This window comes from Oncorhynchus mykiss, chromosome 9, assembly GCF_057628025.1.
Source record: "Oncorhynchus mykiss isolate SJ-2025 chromosome 9, ASM5762802v1, whole genome shotgun sequence".
Taxonomy (NCBI): Eukaryota; Metazoa; Chordata; class Actinopteri; order Salmoniformes; family Salmonidae; genus Oncorhynchus; species Oncorhynchus mykiss.
In genome coordinates, this window is record NC_143030.1 from 77,079,766 (window position 1) to 77,099,659 (window position 19,894).

Sequence of the window (19,894 nt, forward strand, 5' to 3'; positions counted from 1 at the left end):
ACTTAAAGGCATTACCAAAATGTAGAATGTGCAAGGAAAATAAAAGGGGTCCAAGCACAGAACCTTGGGAAACGCCACTTTGAACCTTGGAGCGTTCAGATGAATTGTTGCCCTCCTGAACAAATTGATACCGCTCAGAGAGGTATGATTTGAACCAGTTGCGAACCTGTCCTCGTAGATCAACCAAGTCTTCTAGTTTCACTCTATTTGAAACCCATTATGCTGCTATGCAGGGTGGCTGGTGACAAGGTGGCTACTTTAAAGAATCTCAAATATTTGTTTAACACTTTTTTGGTTACTACATGATTCCATATGCTTTTTCATAGTTTTGATGTCTTCACTATTATTATACAATGTAGAAAATAGTACAAATAAAGAAAAACCCTGGAAGGAGTAGGTGTGTCCAAACTTTTGACTGGTACTGTATATTCCCCATGTACCTTTTGTGTGGATGTATTCTTGTTAATACAAACGAATACAATTAGGTGGACGTGTCACTTTAAGAACGTCGGTGAACACGTGTGCAGCGCTCTTCACTTGGAGAAAAAAAAATTTGACATAAGTTTCTGAAATTACCAAGCAAGTCATCCAATTTCTCCCCCCCTACCAACAATCGTCTAAAGAGAAAGTACTGCATACTGTCCGAGAAAATTGACTTGCGACAGTGGGACAATGGACGGGATATCCCAGGTAAAAACAGCGTTAGAAAAAAGTGTTTATGTTTGCTAAATAACATTTTCTATTGCGCAAAAGAATTGCGTGGTATTTCTATTTGTGTATTTGGTTGCATGCCTATCCTCGAATGACAACTCCACTTTGTCTACTTAGTCAGCTAATAAACTGTTTACATTTTTTGTTTCTTGAATCTCAAAAGAACATTCAGACTTCAGGATTTACCCTGGACTTGGGACCCCTGAAAGAGCCCTTGGCATTTATTAGAGTGCTCGAATGGGTAAGTTTTGTTTTTCTAGATACTTATTATGCTATGTAGCCCAAATGTAATCTTAAGGACCTTAACTAGACGATTACTCCTTATAAGGACCAATGATGGGTAGTCGGTCTTTGTAAATAAGAACGTGATCTTAAACTGACTTGCCTAGTTAAATAAAGGTGTGTATCAATTGAACGTTAAGTGTTTTTATATAATTCCTTGCTGATATGAAAGATAAGGTTTTTAGGCAAGAAAACCCGTACCGCAAGCAGTACGTGTTAATGTTCAGTCCCAGTTTCTAGCTCTTAAAACACCCCCGTACAGAAGATTTAGTCCAATTACCCTTATGTGTAATGTAATGTAATTGATCAAGGGCTCACTATCATCTGGCATGTTATGGGGAGAACTTCAATGCCTTGAAATTCATGTTTTTTTTTTTTTTTTTGCATAAATATATAGTGGTAGTCTGCTTTAATCGGACTGTAATACACAATTAATTGGTAAATGCAGCGTGAAAATAAGACTGTAAATGTTCTTTATACGTCAGATGGTCGAATACAGTTACATTTGAAATTACTCTACTGGTTGTCTGTGGCGTTTTGTCCAGATGGCTGAAATTTGAGACAAAATATCCAAAGGAAAGCATTGTTATGTTTACCCAACTTTTTTTTTTTAGAGTGCTGGTATGGATGTTGAAATTTCTTTCACTTCCAACATGTTTCAAACCAAGTAAACACCTGCTGACTTCAGTTTGTATCACTACGGTATGGTTAGTATGTGTGCATGTACTTACGTCTAGTGCACATACCTTCAGTCACGAGCAAACGTGTGCACGCGATGCACTAACTTAAAATCAGCAGGTATTTAATTTACATGGTCAAGGTTAGAGAAATGTCAACTTCAATGCCGGCACTCGAACAAGTTGGGCAAACAATACTTTCCTGTGGATATTTTGTCTCAAATGAAATATTAAAATGCCTAGATGATTGGTAGAGTAAGTTCAAATGTAATTCAACTCATCATTCTGGTTTGTAAGGAACATTTGCATGACTTTGCAAGTCATTTGATTCAGGATGTGTGTATTACAGCCTGATTAAGCAGACTAATGCAGACGGTGAATGGCTGAATGGCTTTTATTTACCTTGGTATCACAGTAACTTTATACAGTAACTACTAACATGACCCCCATTTTAATCCAAAACACAACACAATAGAGGCAGGATACTTGTCCACATGATTGTCCACATGATGTTCTCAATGTAGCAAAAAATGACTAACACATTTTTGACCAAATTACCAGTTACTGCCTTTTTTTTTTTGGGCTTGGTAGGCCAGCATAGTCACATGTTTTAATCTGCACTGTTTGGACTGAATGTCATTTCAGAAAGAGGTGTGTGTATGTATGTATATATATATATATCTCTCTCTCTCTCTCTATCCAGTTATAAGCTGTCAACTGTTTCTTTAATTTCATTGTGTCATGTTCTTACTTGGCTTTGTCTTTTTGCAGATCTTCTCCATATTTGCCTTCGCTACGGCGTCGGGTTACGCCGGCGCTACGAGCATCAACGTGCAGTGCCAGGGTCGCAGCACCAGCCAAGAAATCACTGCCGTCTTTAACTACCCGTTCAGGTAAGCAGAACAGGAGTCAACGGGTGAATTGTATGGATGTGTGATGTTTCGTACGTAAACCTACCGAACATGACCCTGTACTACATGTGACTACACTCAAAAGATCATGTGTTCTTATTGGACAGTTTCTGGTAGTACATCCCTGTTTCACTTTTTCCCCTTACTGAACACCACCCTCTCTCTCTACATATCTCTGTTCTCACAGGCTGATGGCCCATCCATACATCGTCCCCTCCTGTAACAACGACTCTAGTACTATCCAGCTCTATCTGACCGGCGACCACTCCTCCTCAGCTGAGTTCTACGTCTGTATCGGGGTGTTTGCCTTCCTCTACAGCACCGCCAGCCTGGTGATCTACCTGGGCTACCAGCACGTCTACAGGCAGACCAGCCGCGGCCCCATTGTGGTGAGTTAACTGGGAATTGTTCTGTTCATGCTCTTTGTAGTGTTCAATGGAAGGTGTTGATGTTAGGCGTTGAGCAAAATCCCAGTCTATAGAATGACTTGGAAGGCTGTTGGGTTTTAATGCTGAGTTAAAAAACTCGACCGACACTATGAAAGCTCAAAGCAAGTTTATTCTTCCCAGAGTGTCAATACAGCTGCATTAGACAGACATTTGTTCACACAAACACTGATATTTAACCCTTTCTCCTAGGCTGAGTCTCCTCCTACACATCTGAACAGCCAATGCATCTCTGTTGCTAGACAGAACCATAGTGATATCTGTTCTTCCTCACTTCATCTAACCAGACCTCTACCCCAAAGTGCTCATTCCTCCCCAACTCAAGGCTGTCATGGTGATTGGTACCAGACTGTGTCTCTTCTCCTCCCAGAGGATCCCTGATGGCTAACAATAACATATTCTGACATAATGTAAACTTTATACATTACCCTCTCTCCCTCAGTAACGTGAATAAGTTTATTTAATATTCTCAGAACCCAACAAGGCTAAAGAGCTTGAGCAGTGGCACGAAATAGACACTTGACATCTGCTTGTGATGGGCACTTAACGAGAGAAAGGGCACTTAACAGATGGTCTGTAAATGAAGAACCAGAACTGGGTAGGGTCAGGGGTAGAGGTCTACCGATTAATTGGAATGGGTGATTTTAAATTAGTGCCGATTTCAAGTTTTCATAACAATTGGAAATCTGTATTTTTGGATGTCGATTTATAAAAATAAATAATAGTAATATATAGATTTTTTTTTTTTTTTTTTTTACAACTTTATTTAACGAGGCAAGTCAGTTAAGAACACATTCTTATTTTCAATGACGGCCTAGGAGCGGTGGGTTAACTGTCTTGTTCAGGGGCAAAACGACAGATTTTTTTACCTTGTCAGCTCGGGGGATCCAATCTTGCAACCTTACGGGTAACTAGTCCAATGCTCTTTTCACCTGCCTCACGAGGAGCTTGCCTGTTACGCAAATGCAGTAAGAAGCCAAGGTAATTTGCTAGCTAGCATTAAACTTATCTTTTATAAAAAACAATCAATCATATTCATGAGTTAAGTACACATGGTTGATGATATTACTAGATATTATCTAGCGTGTCCTGCGTTGCATATAATCTGACTAAGCATATAAGTATCTAAGAATCTGACTGAGCGGTGGTAGGCAGAAGCAGGCACGTAAACATTCATTCAAACAGCACTTTCGTGCGTTTTGCCAGCAGCTCTTCGTTGTGCTTCAAGCATTGCGCTGTTTGACTTCAAGCCTATCAACTCCAGAGATGAGGCTGGTGTAACCGAAGTGAAATGGCTAGCTAGTTAGCGCGCGCTAATAGCGTTTCAAACATCACTCGCTCTGAGCCTTCTAGTAGTTGTTCCCCTTGCTCTGCATGGGTAACGCTCCTTCGAGGGTGGCTGTTGTCGTTGTGTTGCTGGTTCGAGCCCAGGGAGGAGCGAGGAGAGGGATGGAAGCTATACTGTTACATTGGCAATACTAAAGTGCCTATAAGAACATCCAATAGTCAAAGGTTAATGAAATACAAATGGTATAGAGGGAAAAAGTCCTATAATTCCTATAATAACTACAACCTAAAACTTCTTACCTGGGAATATTGAAGACTCATTTTAAAAGGAACCACCAGCTTTCACATGTTCTCATGTTCTGAGCAAGGAACTGAAACTTTAGCTTTCTTACATGGCACATATTGCACTTTTACGTTCTTCTCCAACACTTTGTTTTAGTATTATTTAAACCAAATTGAACATGTTTCATTATTTACTTGAGGCTAAATGGATTTTATTGATATATTATATTAAGTTACAACAATACTGAATGAACACTTATTTTATCTGTCATCATTACAAATAAATGTAAAAATCGGCCGATTTTAATTGGTATCGGATTTTTTTGGTCCTCCAATAATCTGTATCGGTATAAGCGTTGAAAAATCATAAACGGTCGACCTCTAGTCAGGTGTGTGTTCCTCTGGAACTGGGTAGGGGTGTGTTCCTCTTGAAGGATCAGGGGTGTGTTCCTCTTGAAGGATCAGGGGTGTGTTCCTCTGGAAGGATCAGGGGTGTGTTCCTCTGGAAGGATCAGGGGTGTGTTCCTCTGGAAGGATCAGGGGTGTGTTCCTCTGGAAGGATCAGGGGTGTGTTCCTCATGAAGTCAACTCTAGCAATAATGAAGCCACTAGTCATGTTCAATGACAGTTTCTTGGTATATTTTGGTTGGTTGATCTGGGTCAAGTACGTTGTCAGATATTTGAGGTGCACTTGATTTCGTTTTTCCCAGTACAATGGAACCAATGTATTAGTTCCAAAAGTGCAAAATCGAAGCTGAATCAAGCAAACATCAAATACTTTCAAATCTTTGACGTTCACTAATTCAAGTTTCACACACTCGGATGCATAACAATTCAAATCAAAAAGTGTGCTGGGTAATTATTTGGATTGGGTGGTGGGATGCAGGTGTTACCAACACGTGAGGTTGTTTATATGGGCTCTTTCCATACTGTTTGTTTGTATGCGTGTTTGTCTGATTTTTATGTTCCAACTTTCCTCTTGAACCTGCATTTTATATACTTTTATTTACAATGTCTCGTGTCCTTTCAACAGGACCTGCTGTTGACAGCAGCTTTTACCTTCCTGTGGCTGGTGTCCTCCTCTGCCTGGGGTAAAGGCCTGACTGACGTGAAGTGGGCTACCAGCCCCTCTAACCTGGTAGGCTTAATCTCCACCTGCAAGGACGTCGGTAACAAGTGCACACCAGGAGCAGTGCCTCACATGGGGCGACTCAACTCCTCTGTGGTAGGCTATATTACCTGTAGTGTTGTTAATGGTGGCTACGTATAGTGCCCTCCTGAATTATTGGCACCCTAGATGAATACGAACAAAAGTCTGTGGAGAAAAAAAGTATTTGTTGATCTTACACTCAAAATATCATATGAATCTAACATTTTAATTGAGTTAGAATGATTCAAACATGATATGTCATCAACAAATGTTTAAAGGATACAGTGAAATAATCTGTGCAAACAATTGTTGGAAAAATGACTTGTCATGCAATAACACAATTATTTTTGGAAGATTTTTTTTTTTTAAATTTGGTACCCAGAGAGCCAATAATACAGTACACTCCTGAATTATCTGTACATGCTTGGAATCGGGGAAATCACCCTGGGATCTCGACTCAAAAACACGTTTTACATGTCGACCTGAGCTTTAGCTTGAGAACCGAATTCCCATTGTGTTTTCCCCCAATTACAACCCTGGCTACAGAATTGACTCCATGTATCTTACACATACCCTCAATTAATTTTCAAGAAATTGTAACGTGGAGCCATTGAGAAATGTGATTGTTCTTTACTGAGAAACATTATATATATATTTTTTTGTCCTGTCTAAAATATGTGTTTTTGTCCCCCTCTTATGGCAGATCTTTGGATTCCTCAACCTGATATTGTGGGGTGGTAACTGCTGGTTCATCTTTAAGGAGACGCCCTTCCACAAGTCAGCCAACCCCCTTGGTGACGCCGAGGAGGGTTTAGGTGTCAAGCCCATGACTTCCTAACTGGGCAGCAGTTCCCTGCTGTCAACGGCTACGTTCCAGACTGCATGCAAAGCAGTTGCACTGCACAAATTAACCAATCTTGGGGGCGAATCTTAACTTTGACTCAAATTTGCGCTTAGTCATATGCATCGATGCCTATGGTAGACAATGTGCCTTTTGTGGAAGTGAAGATTTGCCCCTAATGTGATTTCTGACTTGTTAAACACTGGTGTCTTTTGAGGTGTGTTTTGAGATTTCGTTGTGTGTGCTTTTTTGCTGCCGATCTGTACCCGGGCCTGAAATTCCCTCCAACCAAGTAGTTCCTACATTATACCGTTTCCAAATGCCTTGTAAAGTCGCATGTCTCATTCGGTGCAAAACACTGCTTAGAAATGTCTTCTAGTAGGTTATTAAGTTGGAAACCGTTTCTTTTCATGCATTGACAGCGCCACATGTATTATTACAAAGTGTTCGAAGTGGTCCATTTTTAAGTTCTCTAAATGGGTACAAAACCGAACCCAAGCTATTACGGAAGGGGGAACGCCATACAATTAGGTCAGAACTAGTTTTGGTTCATGCAGGTAATTGTTTAGTTTCACAGTAAATCCAACGATCAAATGCATCCCTCCGTTTTATTCAGAGTCAAAACGTGTGAATTTCTTTTGTTGATCAGAAACTTTTTTTTTTTTTTTTCATTTTATGCTGTTACTTTGAGGATGGTTTAGTGTTTTTGTTGTGTATTTATATATATATATAAAAAAGCAGTGCTTATATCAATGTTACAACAAGATTAACAAACTGTTATTCTCTCTCTCTGCTTGTTATTTGGCAAATTAAAATAAATATTCACTCTGTTTTTTTTTAAATGGTTTGACATTTCAAGGGATGCCAAAAGCCAGGGATCATCAACTAATGTAGATTCAGCTGCAGGCTGATTTATTTTTATGTAAAAACATTTTTTTGTGGATGATGAAGGGGGGGGGGGGCAGGAGAACATTAATTACAAATAATTTATAGAAATCCAAACAGATGTATTTGACTGAAACATTACAAACCTTGCTTACATTTGAAATTCGATCACATATCTCTCTGATGCGTGGGACTACTTTAAAAAGATGTTCCAAATTAAAAGCACTTGGTGCTGATTCGCTGGTGGTTTTTTTTTTAGTCTTATGTCCAACAATTTAGATCAATTGCTCAGTAAGCTTTGCAGGCCAAATAACATCAATCTGGCCCGCAGGTCACCAGTTGGGGAACCCTGCCATCAGCAATCCTACAGTACTTCCTGCCATCAGCAATCCTACAGTACTTCCTGCCATCAGCAATCCTACGGTACTTCCTGCCATAAGCAATCCTACAGTACTTCCTGCCATCAGCAATCCTACAGTACTTCCTGCCATCAGCAATCCTACGGTACTTCCTGCCATCAGCAATCCTACAGTACTTCCTGCCATCAGCAATCCTACGGTACTTCCTGCCATCAGCAATCCTACGGTACTTCCTGCCATCAGCAATCCTACAGTACTTCCTGCCATCAGCAATCCTACAGTACTTCCTGCCATCAGCAATCCTACAGTACTTCCTGCCATCAGCAATCCTACAGTACTTCCTGCCATGTCTTTGAAATGTGCCTTTTTGTCCCTCTGTTGTGCAGCATGGTTTGCCATATTGTTTTAACAATGTTGTAAGAAAATAAAGCCATCAAAACTCCTGTTTTTTCACGCTGACCTCCCAGTATTGATGATAAATCCCTTGGTCACCTGACCTCCCAGTATTGATGATAAATCCCTTGGTCACCTGACCTCCCAGTATTGATGATAAATCCCATTGTCGCCTGACCTCCTGACCTCCCAGTATTGATGATAAATCCCTTGGTCTCCTGACCTCCCAGTATTGATGATAAATCCCTTGGTCACCTGACCTCCTGACCTCCCAGTATTGATGATAAATCCCTTGGTCTCCTGACCTCCCAGTATTGATGATAAATCCCTTGGTCACCTGACCTCCTCACCTCCCAGTATTGATGATAAATCCCTTGGTCACCTGACCTCCCAGTATTGATGATAAATCCCTTGGTCACCTGACCTCCTAGTATTGATGATAAATCCCTTTGTCACCAACCGTTTCTGTTTTTACCACTCCAGTTACGCAAAAATACTGAAGACTGGTTTAAGTTACTTGTATGTTTTTTGGTGCCTCTCTTCTACCTAAATGTGATGAGAAGGCAGAACTACTTCTAGTTGTCAATGAACTCCTGTTCTGCTTTTAATTAACCTTGTATTTCATGTTTCAAATGATCACCTTCTTTCACAAATTTTATTTGGAGAGAAAGGTCAAAGGTTATGTATCATTTTATTTGTTCAAATGCTATAAATTATTAAAGGGGAAAGAGTTGGTAAAGAAGGCCAAGGTAACCTGTCTGAATGACTATCGCTCCGTAGCACTCACATCTGTAGCCGTGAAATGCTTTGAAAGGTTGGTTGTCATGGCTCACATCAACACCATCATCCCAGAAACCAGCCTTTCATCAGCATTGATTAGTTACAGGTGTGAACGCTACAGGGAGATTGGTAATGTAAGCAGGTTACCTTTTGAGTTCTTAGGAACAGGGACAATGGTGGTCAGTTTGAAACGGGCTAGGACAAGGAGAGATCAGTTACATCATTTCAACACCAGGTGGCACTAAAACATTACGTTTTATACAGAGTAACTGGCCAGTATCAGTATCAAACCCCCTGAAATTAATCCATTGTCACTAGACTATGTCTAGATATATTTTTTAATTAAATTAAATATTATACTTAAAAAGGACAGATATTCAAATCTATTTTACTCTATACTGTACATGAACATTCTATAATGTTCTACTTTCCTGAACGAGGCCTACTGGTCTGGTGCATACTGTAGCACCAGTAGTTTCCCTGCCTGTCTGAGACAGTCTGCTACCATTTGGTCCATAGTGAAAACCATCTTAACGTCCCAGCATACACCTCACCAGACACAGTGTTCCAAAATAAAAACAGACCTGAAGGGATGAAGTTGCTAGCATCTCAAATTTCAGAGGCCGGATGTTTCTAACCATTATTATTATTATTATTATTATTATTAAAATCAGTAGTAGCTTCAAGGAGTTGGGAAAAGAGAAGGAAGCGAGGCTGAAACACAGCCTTCGTAATCCACAGAGAAGAGAGTTCAGCCAATCATTGAACATTATTAGCAGGGCGCTACAAAGGAAGGTGCAGGATCTTGGTCATCTCCAGAAGGCTAGAGAGGCCAATGTGAGTCAGCACCATGGACAGCTCTACAGGGCTAGAGAGGCCAAGATGAGTCAGCACCTGGACTGAGGGCTTGTAGGCCTGTTGTAAGACAGGTCCTCACCAGACATCACCAGCAACAACATCGCCTATGGGCACAAACACACCTTCGCTGGACCAGACAGGACTGGCAAAAAGTGCTCTTCACTGACGAGTTGCGGTTTTGTCTCACCAGGGGTGATGGTCAGATTTGCGTTTATCATTGAAGGAATGAGCGCTACACCGGTGGCCTGTACTCTAGAGCGGGATGACAGCATGACAATGCCACCTGCCATACTGCTCGTTCTGTGCGTGATTTCCTGCAAGACAGGAATGTCAGTGTTCTGCCATGGCCAGCGAAGATCCCGAATCTCAATCCCATTGAGGACGTCTGGGACCTGTTGGATCGGAGGGTGAGGGCTATGGCCATTCCCCCCCAGTGGGGTAACATCTCACAGCAAGAACTGGCAAATTTGGTGCAGTCCATGAGGAGGAGATGCACTGCAGTACTTAATGCAGCTGGTGGCCACACCAGATACTGACTGTTACTTTGATTTTGACCCCCCCTTTGTTCAGGGACACATTATTACATTTCTGTTAGTCACGTCTGTGGAACTTGTTCAGTTTATGTCTCAATTGTTGAGTCTTGTTATGTTCATACAAATATTTGCACATGTTAAGTTTATTGAAAATGTACGTGAGTTTACGTGCTCGTAGCTCGTCTATTTTATTATCGACTGATTGTACGTTGCCTAATAGGACCGATGGTAAAGGTAGATTACCCTCTCGGCGACGGATCCTTACAAGGCATTCGGACCGTCGTCCATGATATCTCAGTCTTTTCCTCCTGCGAATGACGGGAATTAGGGCCCTGTCGGGCATCGGAAGTAAATCCTTCCTGTCCGACTTCTTGAAGAAGAATTCCTCCAGTACGAGGTGAGTAATCGCTGCTCTGATATCAAGAAGCTCTTTTAGGTCATAAGCCACGGTGGCTGAAACATTGTGTACAAAATAAGTTACAAATAGCTCAAAAAAACAAAACACAATAGAACACAATTCCAGCATTGTCTGTCTGATATCTCCCTACTGGGCAGTAGGGAGACAGACAGGGGAGGAGAGACAGAGAGAGAGACAGACAGACAGGGGAGGAGGGTCAGACAGAGAGACAGACGGGAGGAGAGACAGATAGACAGAAACAGACAGACAGGGGATGAGGGTCAGACAGAGAGACAGACAGACAGACAGACAGACAGACAGACAGACAGGGGAGGAGAGACAGAGAGAGAGACAGACAGACAGAAACAGACAGACAGGGGAGGAGGGTCAGACAGAGAGACAGACAGGGGAGGAGGGTCAGACAGAGAGACAGACAGACAGACAGACAGGGGAGGAGGGTCAGACAGAGAGACAGACAGACAGACAGACAGACAGACAGACAGACAGACGAGGAGAGACAGAGAGAGAGACAGACAGGGAAGGAGAGACAGAGAGAGAGACAGACAGACAGAAACAGACAGGGAAAGAGAGACAGACAGGGGAGGAGAGACAGAGAGAGACAGACAGACAGAAACAGACAGGGAAAGAGAGACAGACAGGGGAGGAGAGACAGAGAGAGAGACAGACAGAAACAGACAGGGAAGGAGAGACAGACAGGGGAGGAGAGACAGACAGAGAGACAGACAGACAGACTTGCAGAGAGAAAAATAAAAACTCTGTCCTCGCTGCCGGATCCTTCCTTATCTTCTGAAACGTTGTTGTGTGATGGGTGAAATTATTGGAGAGTCACATGCTTTTTCACTGTCATTCTATTACATTATACATTCAATGATTGTCTGTCAGCCACTCGGTTCCTTGTTCCTATTCAGTACAATCTCATTCATACATTTCTCCATTACATCAGAAATAACTTACCGGTGTTACTATGACAACATCTGTTGTAATGTTTTCACTGGACAAGCACGTCACTGTTGAATAAAAGAAACGCCTGGTAAAGTCACTGTTCAATTCAAGATCAAAATGCTGTCATCACCAAAAGTAAATCCCAAACCGGTGAGCACAGTAGAGTCCTACAGCATCGCTTATCATGCCAACCCAGTCCCTTCTTCCTGTGTCTGTATCTCCCTCCAGTCCCTCCTTCCTGTGTCTGTATCTCCCTCCAGTCCCTCCTTCCTGTGTCTGTATCTCCCCCCAGCCCCTCCTTCCTGTGTCTGTATCTCCCTCCAGCCCCTCCTTCCTGTGTCTGTATCTCCCTCCAGCCCAGTGGAGACAAAACACATCCCTGAAGAGAGCCTGTGTTGGTGGTGGAGTAGAGACAAAACACATCCCTGAGGAGAGCCTGTGTTGGTGGTGGAGTGGAGACAAAACACATCCCTGAAGAGAGCCTGTGTTGGTGGTGGAGTAGAGAGAAAACACATCCCTGAGGAGAGCCTGTGTTGGTGGTGGAGTGGAGACAAAACACATCCCTGAAGAGAGCCTGTGTTGGTGGTGGAGTGGGGACAGAACACATCCCTGAGGAGAGCCTGTGTTGGTGGTAGAGTGGAAACAAAACACATCCCTGAAGAGAGCCTGTGTTGGTGGTGGAGTAGAGAGAAAACACATCCCTGAGGAGAGCCTGTGTTGGTGGTGGAGTGGAGACAAAACACATCCCTGAAGAGAGCCTGTGTTGGTGGTGGAGTGGGGACAGAACACATCCCTGAGGAGAGCCTGTGTTGGTATTGCGTATGTCCGACACGTGGGGACCTATTTTGACTCGCTGTGAGTGTTGGCTCAGGAAGTCCAACAGCCACTTAACCAGCCCACCATCTAAGGAGAAGTCCCGAATGAGTCTCTGTGCCAGAATGTAGGGCTGGATTGTGTTGAAGGCAGAAGAAAAGTCAACAAGCAGAACCCTAACATAACATTTGGCACCCTCTAGATGTCTATAGACCATGTTGAGGAGGGTAAGAATGGCATCATCAACTCCTCTGCTAGGCTGATCGGCAAACTGAAATGGGTCGAGAAGCTTCTGGGTGACACTGAGAATATGACTTTTCACAAGTTTCTCAAGGCATTTCATTACTAAGGATGTCAAGGCAACAGGGCGGTAGTCATTCAGCACAGAGGGATTAGAAGCTTTAAGAATGGCTGTAATTAATGAGGTTTTCCACGCTACTGGCACGTGTTGCTGGTCGAGTGAGGTTTTCCACGCTACTGGCACGTGTTGCTGGTCGAGTGAGGTTTTCCACGCTACTGGCACGTGTTGCTGGTCGAGTGAGGTTTTCCACACTACTGGCACGTGTTGCTGGTCGTGTTGCTGGTCGATGTCCCCTGTTTGAGGTCTCATTCTCTGGTTGGTTCTTCTCCATGCTACACTGATCATGTCATCATGTCATCTGTGATCATGTCATCATGTGATCATGTCATCTGTGATCATGTCATCTGTGATCATGTCATCATGGGATAATGTCATCATGTCATCTGTGATCATGTCATCATGTGATCATGTCATCATGTGATCATGTCATTATGTGATCATGTCATCATTTGATCATGTCATCACGTGATCATGTCATAATGTCATCATGTCATCATGTGATCATGTCATCATGTGATCATGTCATAATGTATGTCATCATGTCATCTGTGATCATGTCATCATGTCATCATGTGATCATGTCATCATGTCATCATGTCATCATGTGATCATGTCATCATGTCATCTGTGATCATGTCATCATGTCATCATGTGATCATGTCATCATGTCATCATGTGATCATGTCATCATGTCATCATGTCATCATGTCATCATGTCATCATGTGATCATGTCATCATGTCATCATGTCATCATGTCATCATGTGATCATGTCATCATGTGATCATGTCATCATGTCATCTGTGATCATGTCATCATGTCATCATGTGATCATGTCATCATGTCATCATGTGATCATGTGATCATGTGATCATGTCATCATGTGATCATGTCATCATGTCATCATGTCATCATGTGATCATGTCATCATGTGATCATGTCATCATGTGATCATGTCATCATGTGATCATGTCATCATGTGATCATGTCATCATGTCATCATTTGATCATGTCATCATGTGATCATGTCATCTGTGATCATGTCAAGAGAAACCAACACAAAGTGGAAATCATTCATTAGTGAAGCTGGAGTTGACAGAAAGGACAGATAAGTGATTAGAGGGAAAATAAATTGCTTTGAGGGATCAGATCAGCGTTGCCTCTGTGTGTATGTGTGTCTGTGAGTGTGTGTGTGTATGTGTGTGTGTGTGTGTGTGTCTGTGTGTGTGTGTGCGTGCCTGCCTGCCTGCCTGCCTGCCTGCCTGTCTGTCTGCCTGTCTGTCTGCCTGTCTGTCTGCCTGTCTGTCTGTGTTCGTGATAATGGTGACAGTGGAATGAAATGTAATCGTTATAATGACAGAGCAGTATGTTTAGAAACAATGATCCTCTTCTTCTCAGAAATGTCCAGACACACTACAGCGGGACCAGATTCATAGATGGGACTACAAGATTACTGAACCCCTTTAAATCCTCTACATCTCACCACAAGACTCCTCCCCTGGCACCAAGATTACTGAACCCCTTTAAATCCTGTACATCTCACCACAAGACTCCTCCCCTGGCACCAAGATTACCCTTTAAATCCTGTACATCTCACCACAAGGCTCCTCCCCTGGCACCAAGATTACCCTTTAAATCCTGTACATCTCACCACAAGACTCCTCCCCTGGCACCAAGATTACCCTTTAAATCCTGTACATCTCACCACAAGACTCCTCCCCTGGCACCAAGATTACCCTTTAAATCCTGTACATCTCACCACAAGACTCCTCCCCTGGCACCAAGATTACTGAACCCCTTTAAATCCTGTACATCTCACCACAAGACTCCTCCCCTGGCACCAAGATTACCCTTTAAATCCTGTACATCTCACCACAAGGCTCCTCCCCTGGCACCAAGATTACCCTTTAAATCCTGTACATCTCACCACAAGACTCCTCCCCTGGCACCAAGATTACCCTTTAAATCCTCTACATCTCACCACAAGACTCCTCCCCTGGCACCAAGATTACCCTTTAAATCCTCTACATCTCACCACAAGACTCCTCCCCTGGCACCAAGATTACCCTTTAAATCCTGTACATCTCACCACAAGACTCCTCCCCTGGCACCAAGATTACCCTTTAAATCCTGTACATCTCACCACAAGGCTCCTCCCCTGGCACCAAGATTACCCTTTAAATCCTGTACATCTCACCACAAGACTCCTCCCCTGGCACCAAGATTTCCCTTTAAATCCTGTACATCTCACCACAAGACTCCTCCCCTGGCACCAAGATTACTGAACCCCTTTAAATCCTGTACATCTCACCACAAGACTCCTCCCCTGGCACCAAGATTACCCTTTAAATCCTGTACATCTCACCACAAGGCTCCTCCCCTGGCACCAAGATTACCCTTTAAATCCTGTACATCTCACCACAAGACTCCTCCCCTGGCACCAAGATTACCCTTTAAATCCTCTACATCTCACCACAAGGCTCCTCCCCTGGCACCAAGATTACCCTTTAAATCCTGTACATCTCACCACAAGACTCCTCCCCTGGCACCAAGATTACCCTTTAAATCCTGTACATCTCACCACAAGACTCCTCCCCTGGCACCAAGATTACCCTTTAAATCCTGTACATTATCATTGAAGGAATGAGCGCTACACCGGTGGCCTGTACTCTAGAGCGGGATGACAGCATGACAATGCCACCTGCCATACTGCTCGTTCTGTGCGTGATTTCCTGCAAGACAGGAATGTCAGTGTTCTGCCATGGCCAGCGAAGATCCCGAATCTCAATCCCATTGAGGACGTCTGGGACCTGTTGGATCGGAGGGTGAGGGCTATGGCCATTCCCCCCCAGTGGGGTAACATCTCACAGCAAGAACTGGCAAATTTGGTGCAGTCCATGAGGAGGAGATGCACTGCAGTACTTAATGCAGCTGGTGGCCACACCAGATACTGACTGTTACTTTGATTTTGACCCCCCCTTTGTTCAGGGACACATTATTACATTTCTGTTAGTCACGTCTGTGGAACTTGTTCAGTTTATGTCTCAATTGTTGAGTCTTGTTATGTTCATACAAATATTTGCACATGTTAAGTTTATTGAAAATGTACGTGAGTTTACGTGCTCGTAGCTCGTCTATTTTATTATCGACTGATTGTACGTTGCCTAATAGGACCGATGGTAAAGGTAGATTACCCTCTCGGCGACGGATCCTTACAAGGCATTCGGACCGTCGTCCATGATATCTCAGTCTTTTCCTCCTGCGAATGACGGGAATTAGGGCCCTGTCGGGCATCGGAAGTAAATCCTTCCTGTCCGACTTCTTGAAGAAGAATTCCTCCAGTACGAGGTGAGTAATCGCTGCTCTGATATCAAGAAGCTCTTTTAGGTCATAAGCCACGGTGGCTGAAACATTGTGTACAAAATAAGTTACAAATAGCTCAAAAAAACAAAACACAATAGAACACAATTCCAGCATTGTCTGTCTGATATCTCCCTACTGGGCAGTAGGGAGACAGACAGGGGAGGAGAGACAGAGAGAGAGACAGACAGACAGGGGAGGAGGGTCAGACAGAGAGACAGACGGGAGGAGAGACAGATAGACAGAAACAGACAGACAGGGGATGAGGGTCAGACAGAGAGACAGACAGACAGACAGACAGACAGACAGACAGGGGAGGAGAGACAGAGAGAGAGACAGACAGACAGAAACAGACAGACAGGGGAGGAGGGTCAGACAGAGAGACAGACAGGGGAGGAGGGTCAGACAGAGAGACAGACAGACAGACAGACAGGGGAGGAGGGTCAGACAGAGAGACAGACAGACAGACAGACAGACAGACAGACAGACAGACGAGGAGAGACAGAGAGAGAGACAGACAGGGAAGGAGAGACAGAGAGAGAGACAGACAGACAGAAACAGACAGGGAAAGAGAGACAGACAGGGGAGGAGAGACAGAGAGAGACAGACAGACAGAAACAGACAGGGAAAGAGAGACAGACAGGGGAGGAGAGACAGAGAGAGAGACAGACAGAAACAGACAGGGAAGGAGAGACAGACAGGGGAGGAGAGACAGACAGAGAGACAGACAGACAGACTTGCAGAGAGAAAAATAAAAACTCTGTCCTCGCTGCCGGATCCTTCCTTATCTTCTGAAACGTTGTTGTGTGATGGGTGAAATTATTGGAGAGTCACATGCTTTTTCACTGTCATTCTATTACATTATACATTCAATGATTGTCTGTCAGCCACTCGGTTCCTTGTTCCTATTCAGTACAATCTCATTCATACATTTCTCCATTACATCAGAAATAACTTACCGGTGTTACTATGACAACATCTGTTGTAATGTTTTCACTGGACAAGCACGTCACTGTTGAATAAAAGAAACGCCTGGTAAAGTCACTGTTCAATTCAAGATCAAAATGCTGTCATCACCAAAAGTAAATCCCAAACCGGTGAGCACAGTAGAGTCCTACAGCATCGCTTATCATGCCAACCCAGTCCCTTCTTCCTGTGTCTGTATCTCCCTCCAGTCCCTCCTTCCTGTGTCTGTATCTCCCTCCAGTCCCTCCTTCCTGTGTCTGTATCTCCCCCCAGCCCCTCCTTCCTGTGTCTGTATCTCCCTCCAGCCCCTCCTTCCTGTGTCTGTATCTCCCTCCAGCCCAGTGGAGACAAAACACATCCCTGAAGAGAGCCTGTGTTGGTGGTGGAGTAGAGACAAAACACATCCCTGAGGAGAGCCTGTGTTGGTGGTGGAGTGGAGACAAAACACATCCCTGAAGAGAGCCTGTGTTGGTGGTGGAGTAGAGAGAAAACACATCCCTGAGGAGAGCCTGTGTTGGTGGTGGAGTGGAGACAAAACACATCCCTGAAGAGAGCCTGTGTTGGTGGTGGAGTGGGGACAGAACACATCCCTGAGGAGAGCCTGTGTTGGTGGTAGAGTGGAAACAAAACACATCCCTGAAGAGAGCCTGTGTTGGTGGTGGAGTAGAGAGAAAACACATCCCTGAGGAGAGCCTGTGTTGGTGGTGGAGTGGAGACAAAACACATCCCTGAAGAGAGCCTGTGTTGGTGGTGGAGTGGGGACAGAACACATCCCTGAGGAGAGCCTGTGTTGGTATTGCGTATGTCCGACACGTGGGGACCTATTTTGACTCGCTGTGAGTGTTGGCTCAGGAAGTCCAACAGCCACTTAACCAGCCCACCATCTAAGGAGAAGTCCCGAATGAGTCTCTGTGCCAGAATGTAGGGCTGGATTGTGTTGAAGGCAGAAGAAAAGTCAACAAGCAGAACCCTAACATAACATTTGGCACCCTCTAGATGTCTATAGACCATGTTGAGGAGGGTAAGAATGGCATCATCAACTCCTCTGCTAGGCTGATCGGCAAACTGAAATGGGTCGAGAAGCTTCTGGGTGACACTGAGAATATGACTTTTCACAAGTTTCTCAAGGCATTTCATTACTAAGGATGTCAAGGCAACAGGGCGGTAGTCATTCAGCACAGAGGGATTAGAAGCTTTAAGAATGGCTGTAATTAATGAGGTTTTCCACGCTACTGGCACGTGTTGCTGGTCGAGTGAGGTTTTCCACGCTACTGGCACGTGTTGCTGGTCGAGTGAGGTTTTCCACGCTACTGGCACGTGTTGCTGGTCGAGTGAGGTTTTCCACACTACTGGCACGTGTTGCTGGTCGTGTTGCTGGTCGATGTCCCCTGTTTGAGGTCTCATTCTCTGGTTGGTTCTTCTCCATGCTACACTGATCATGTCATCATGTCATCTGTGATCATGTCATCATGTGATCATGTCATCTGTGATCATGTCATCTGTGATCATGTCATCATGGGATAATGTCATCATGTCATCTGTGATCATGTCATCATGTGATCATGTCATCATGTGATCATGTCATTATGTGATCATGTCATCATTTGATCATGTCATCACGTGATCATGTCATAATGTCATCATGTCATCATGTGATCATGTCATCATGTGATCATGTCATAATGTATGTCATCATGTCATCTGTGATCATGTCATCATGTCATCATGTCATCATGTGATCATGTCATCATGTCATCTGTGATCATGTCATCATGTCATCATGTGATCATGTCATCATGTCATCATGTGATCATGTCATCATGTCATCATGTCATCATGTCATCATGTCATCATGTGATCATGTCATCATGTCATCATGTCATCATGTCATCATGTGATCATGTCATCATGTGATCATGTCATCATGTCATCTGTGATCATGTCATCATGTCATCATGTGATCATGTCATCATGTCATCATGTGATCATGTGATCATGTCATCATGTGATCATGTCATCATGTCATCATGTCATCATGTGATCATGTCATCATGTGATCATGTCATCATGTGATCATGTCATCATGTGATCATGTCATCATGTGATCATGTCATCATGTCATCATTTGATCATGTCATCATGTGATCATGTCATCTGTGATCATGTCAAGAGAAACCAACACAAAGTGGAAATCATTCATTAGTGAAGCTGGAGTTGACAGAAAGGACAGATAAGTGATTAGAGGGAAAATAAATTGCTTTGAGGGATCAGATCAGCGTTGCCTCTGTGTGTATGTGTGTCTGTGAGTGTGTGTGTGTATGTGTGTGTGTGTGTGTGTGTCTGTGTGTGTGTGCGTGCCTGCCTGCCTGCCTGCCTGCCTGCCTGTCTGTCTGCCTGTCTGTCTGCCTGTCTGTCTGCCTGTCTGTCTGTGTTCGTGATAATGGTGACAGTGGAATGAAATGTAATCGTTATAATGACAGAGCAGTATGTTTAGAAACAATGATCCTCTTCTTCTCAGAAATGTCCAGACACACTACAGCGGGACCAGATTCATAGATGGGACTACAAGATTACTGAACCCCTTTAAATCCTCTACATCTCACCACAAGACTCCTCCCCTGGCACCAAGATTACCCTTTA

General features: G+C 43.6%; 1 protein-coding gene across 1 annotated transcript; it reads left to right on the forward strand.

Moving 5' to 3' along the window:
* Window positions 1–539: 539 nt before the first annotated feature.
* Window positions 540–8,274, forward strand: LOC110532806 (synaptophysin-like protein 2). The gene is made up of 6 exons (XM_021616949.3): window positions 540–690; window positions 875–952; window positions 2,442–2,563; window positions 2,769–2,970; window positions 5,630–5,821; window positions 6,450–8,274. Exons 1-6 carry the CDS (start codon window positions 673–675, stop codon window positions 6,582–6,584), a joined length of 747 nt encoding a protein of 248 aa, XP_021472624.3. The 5' UTR covers window positions 540–672; the 3' UTR covers window positions 6,585–8,274.
* Window positions 8,275–19,894: the final 11,620 nt, after the last annotated feature.

What these genes read in the sequence shown, in the direction of transcription:
- LOC110532806 (XM_021616949.3), top strand. An exon ending in CCAGCCGCGGCCCCATTGTG is followed by an intron (nt 2,971 to 5,629) that starts GTGAGTTAACTG and finishes TCCTTTCAACAG; the next exon opens with GACCTGCTGTTGACAGCAGC. An exon ending in GGCGACTCAACTCCTCTGTG is followed by an intron (nt 5,822 to 6,449) that starts GTAGGCTATATT and finishes CTCTTATGGCAG; the next exon opens with ATCTTTGGATTCCTCAACCT.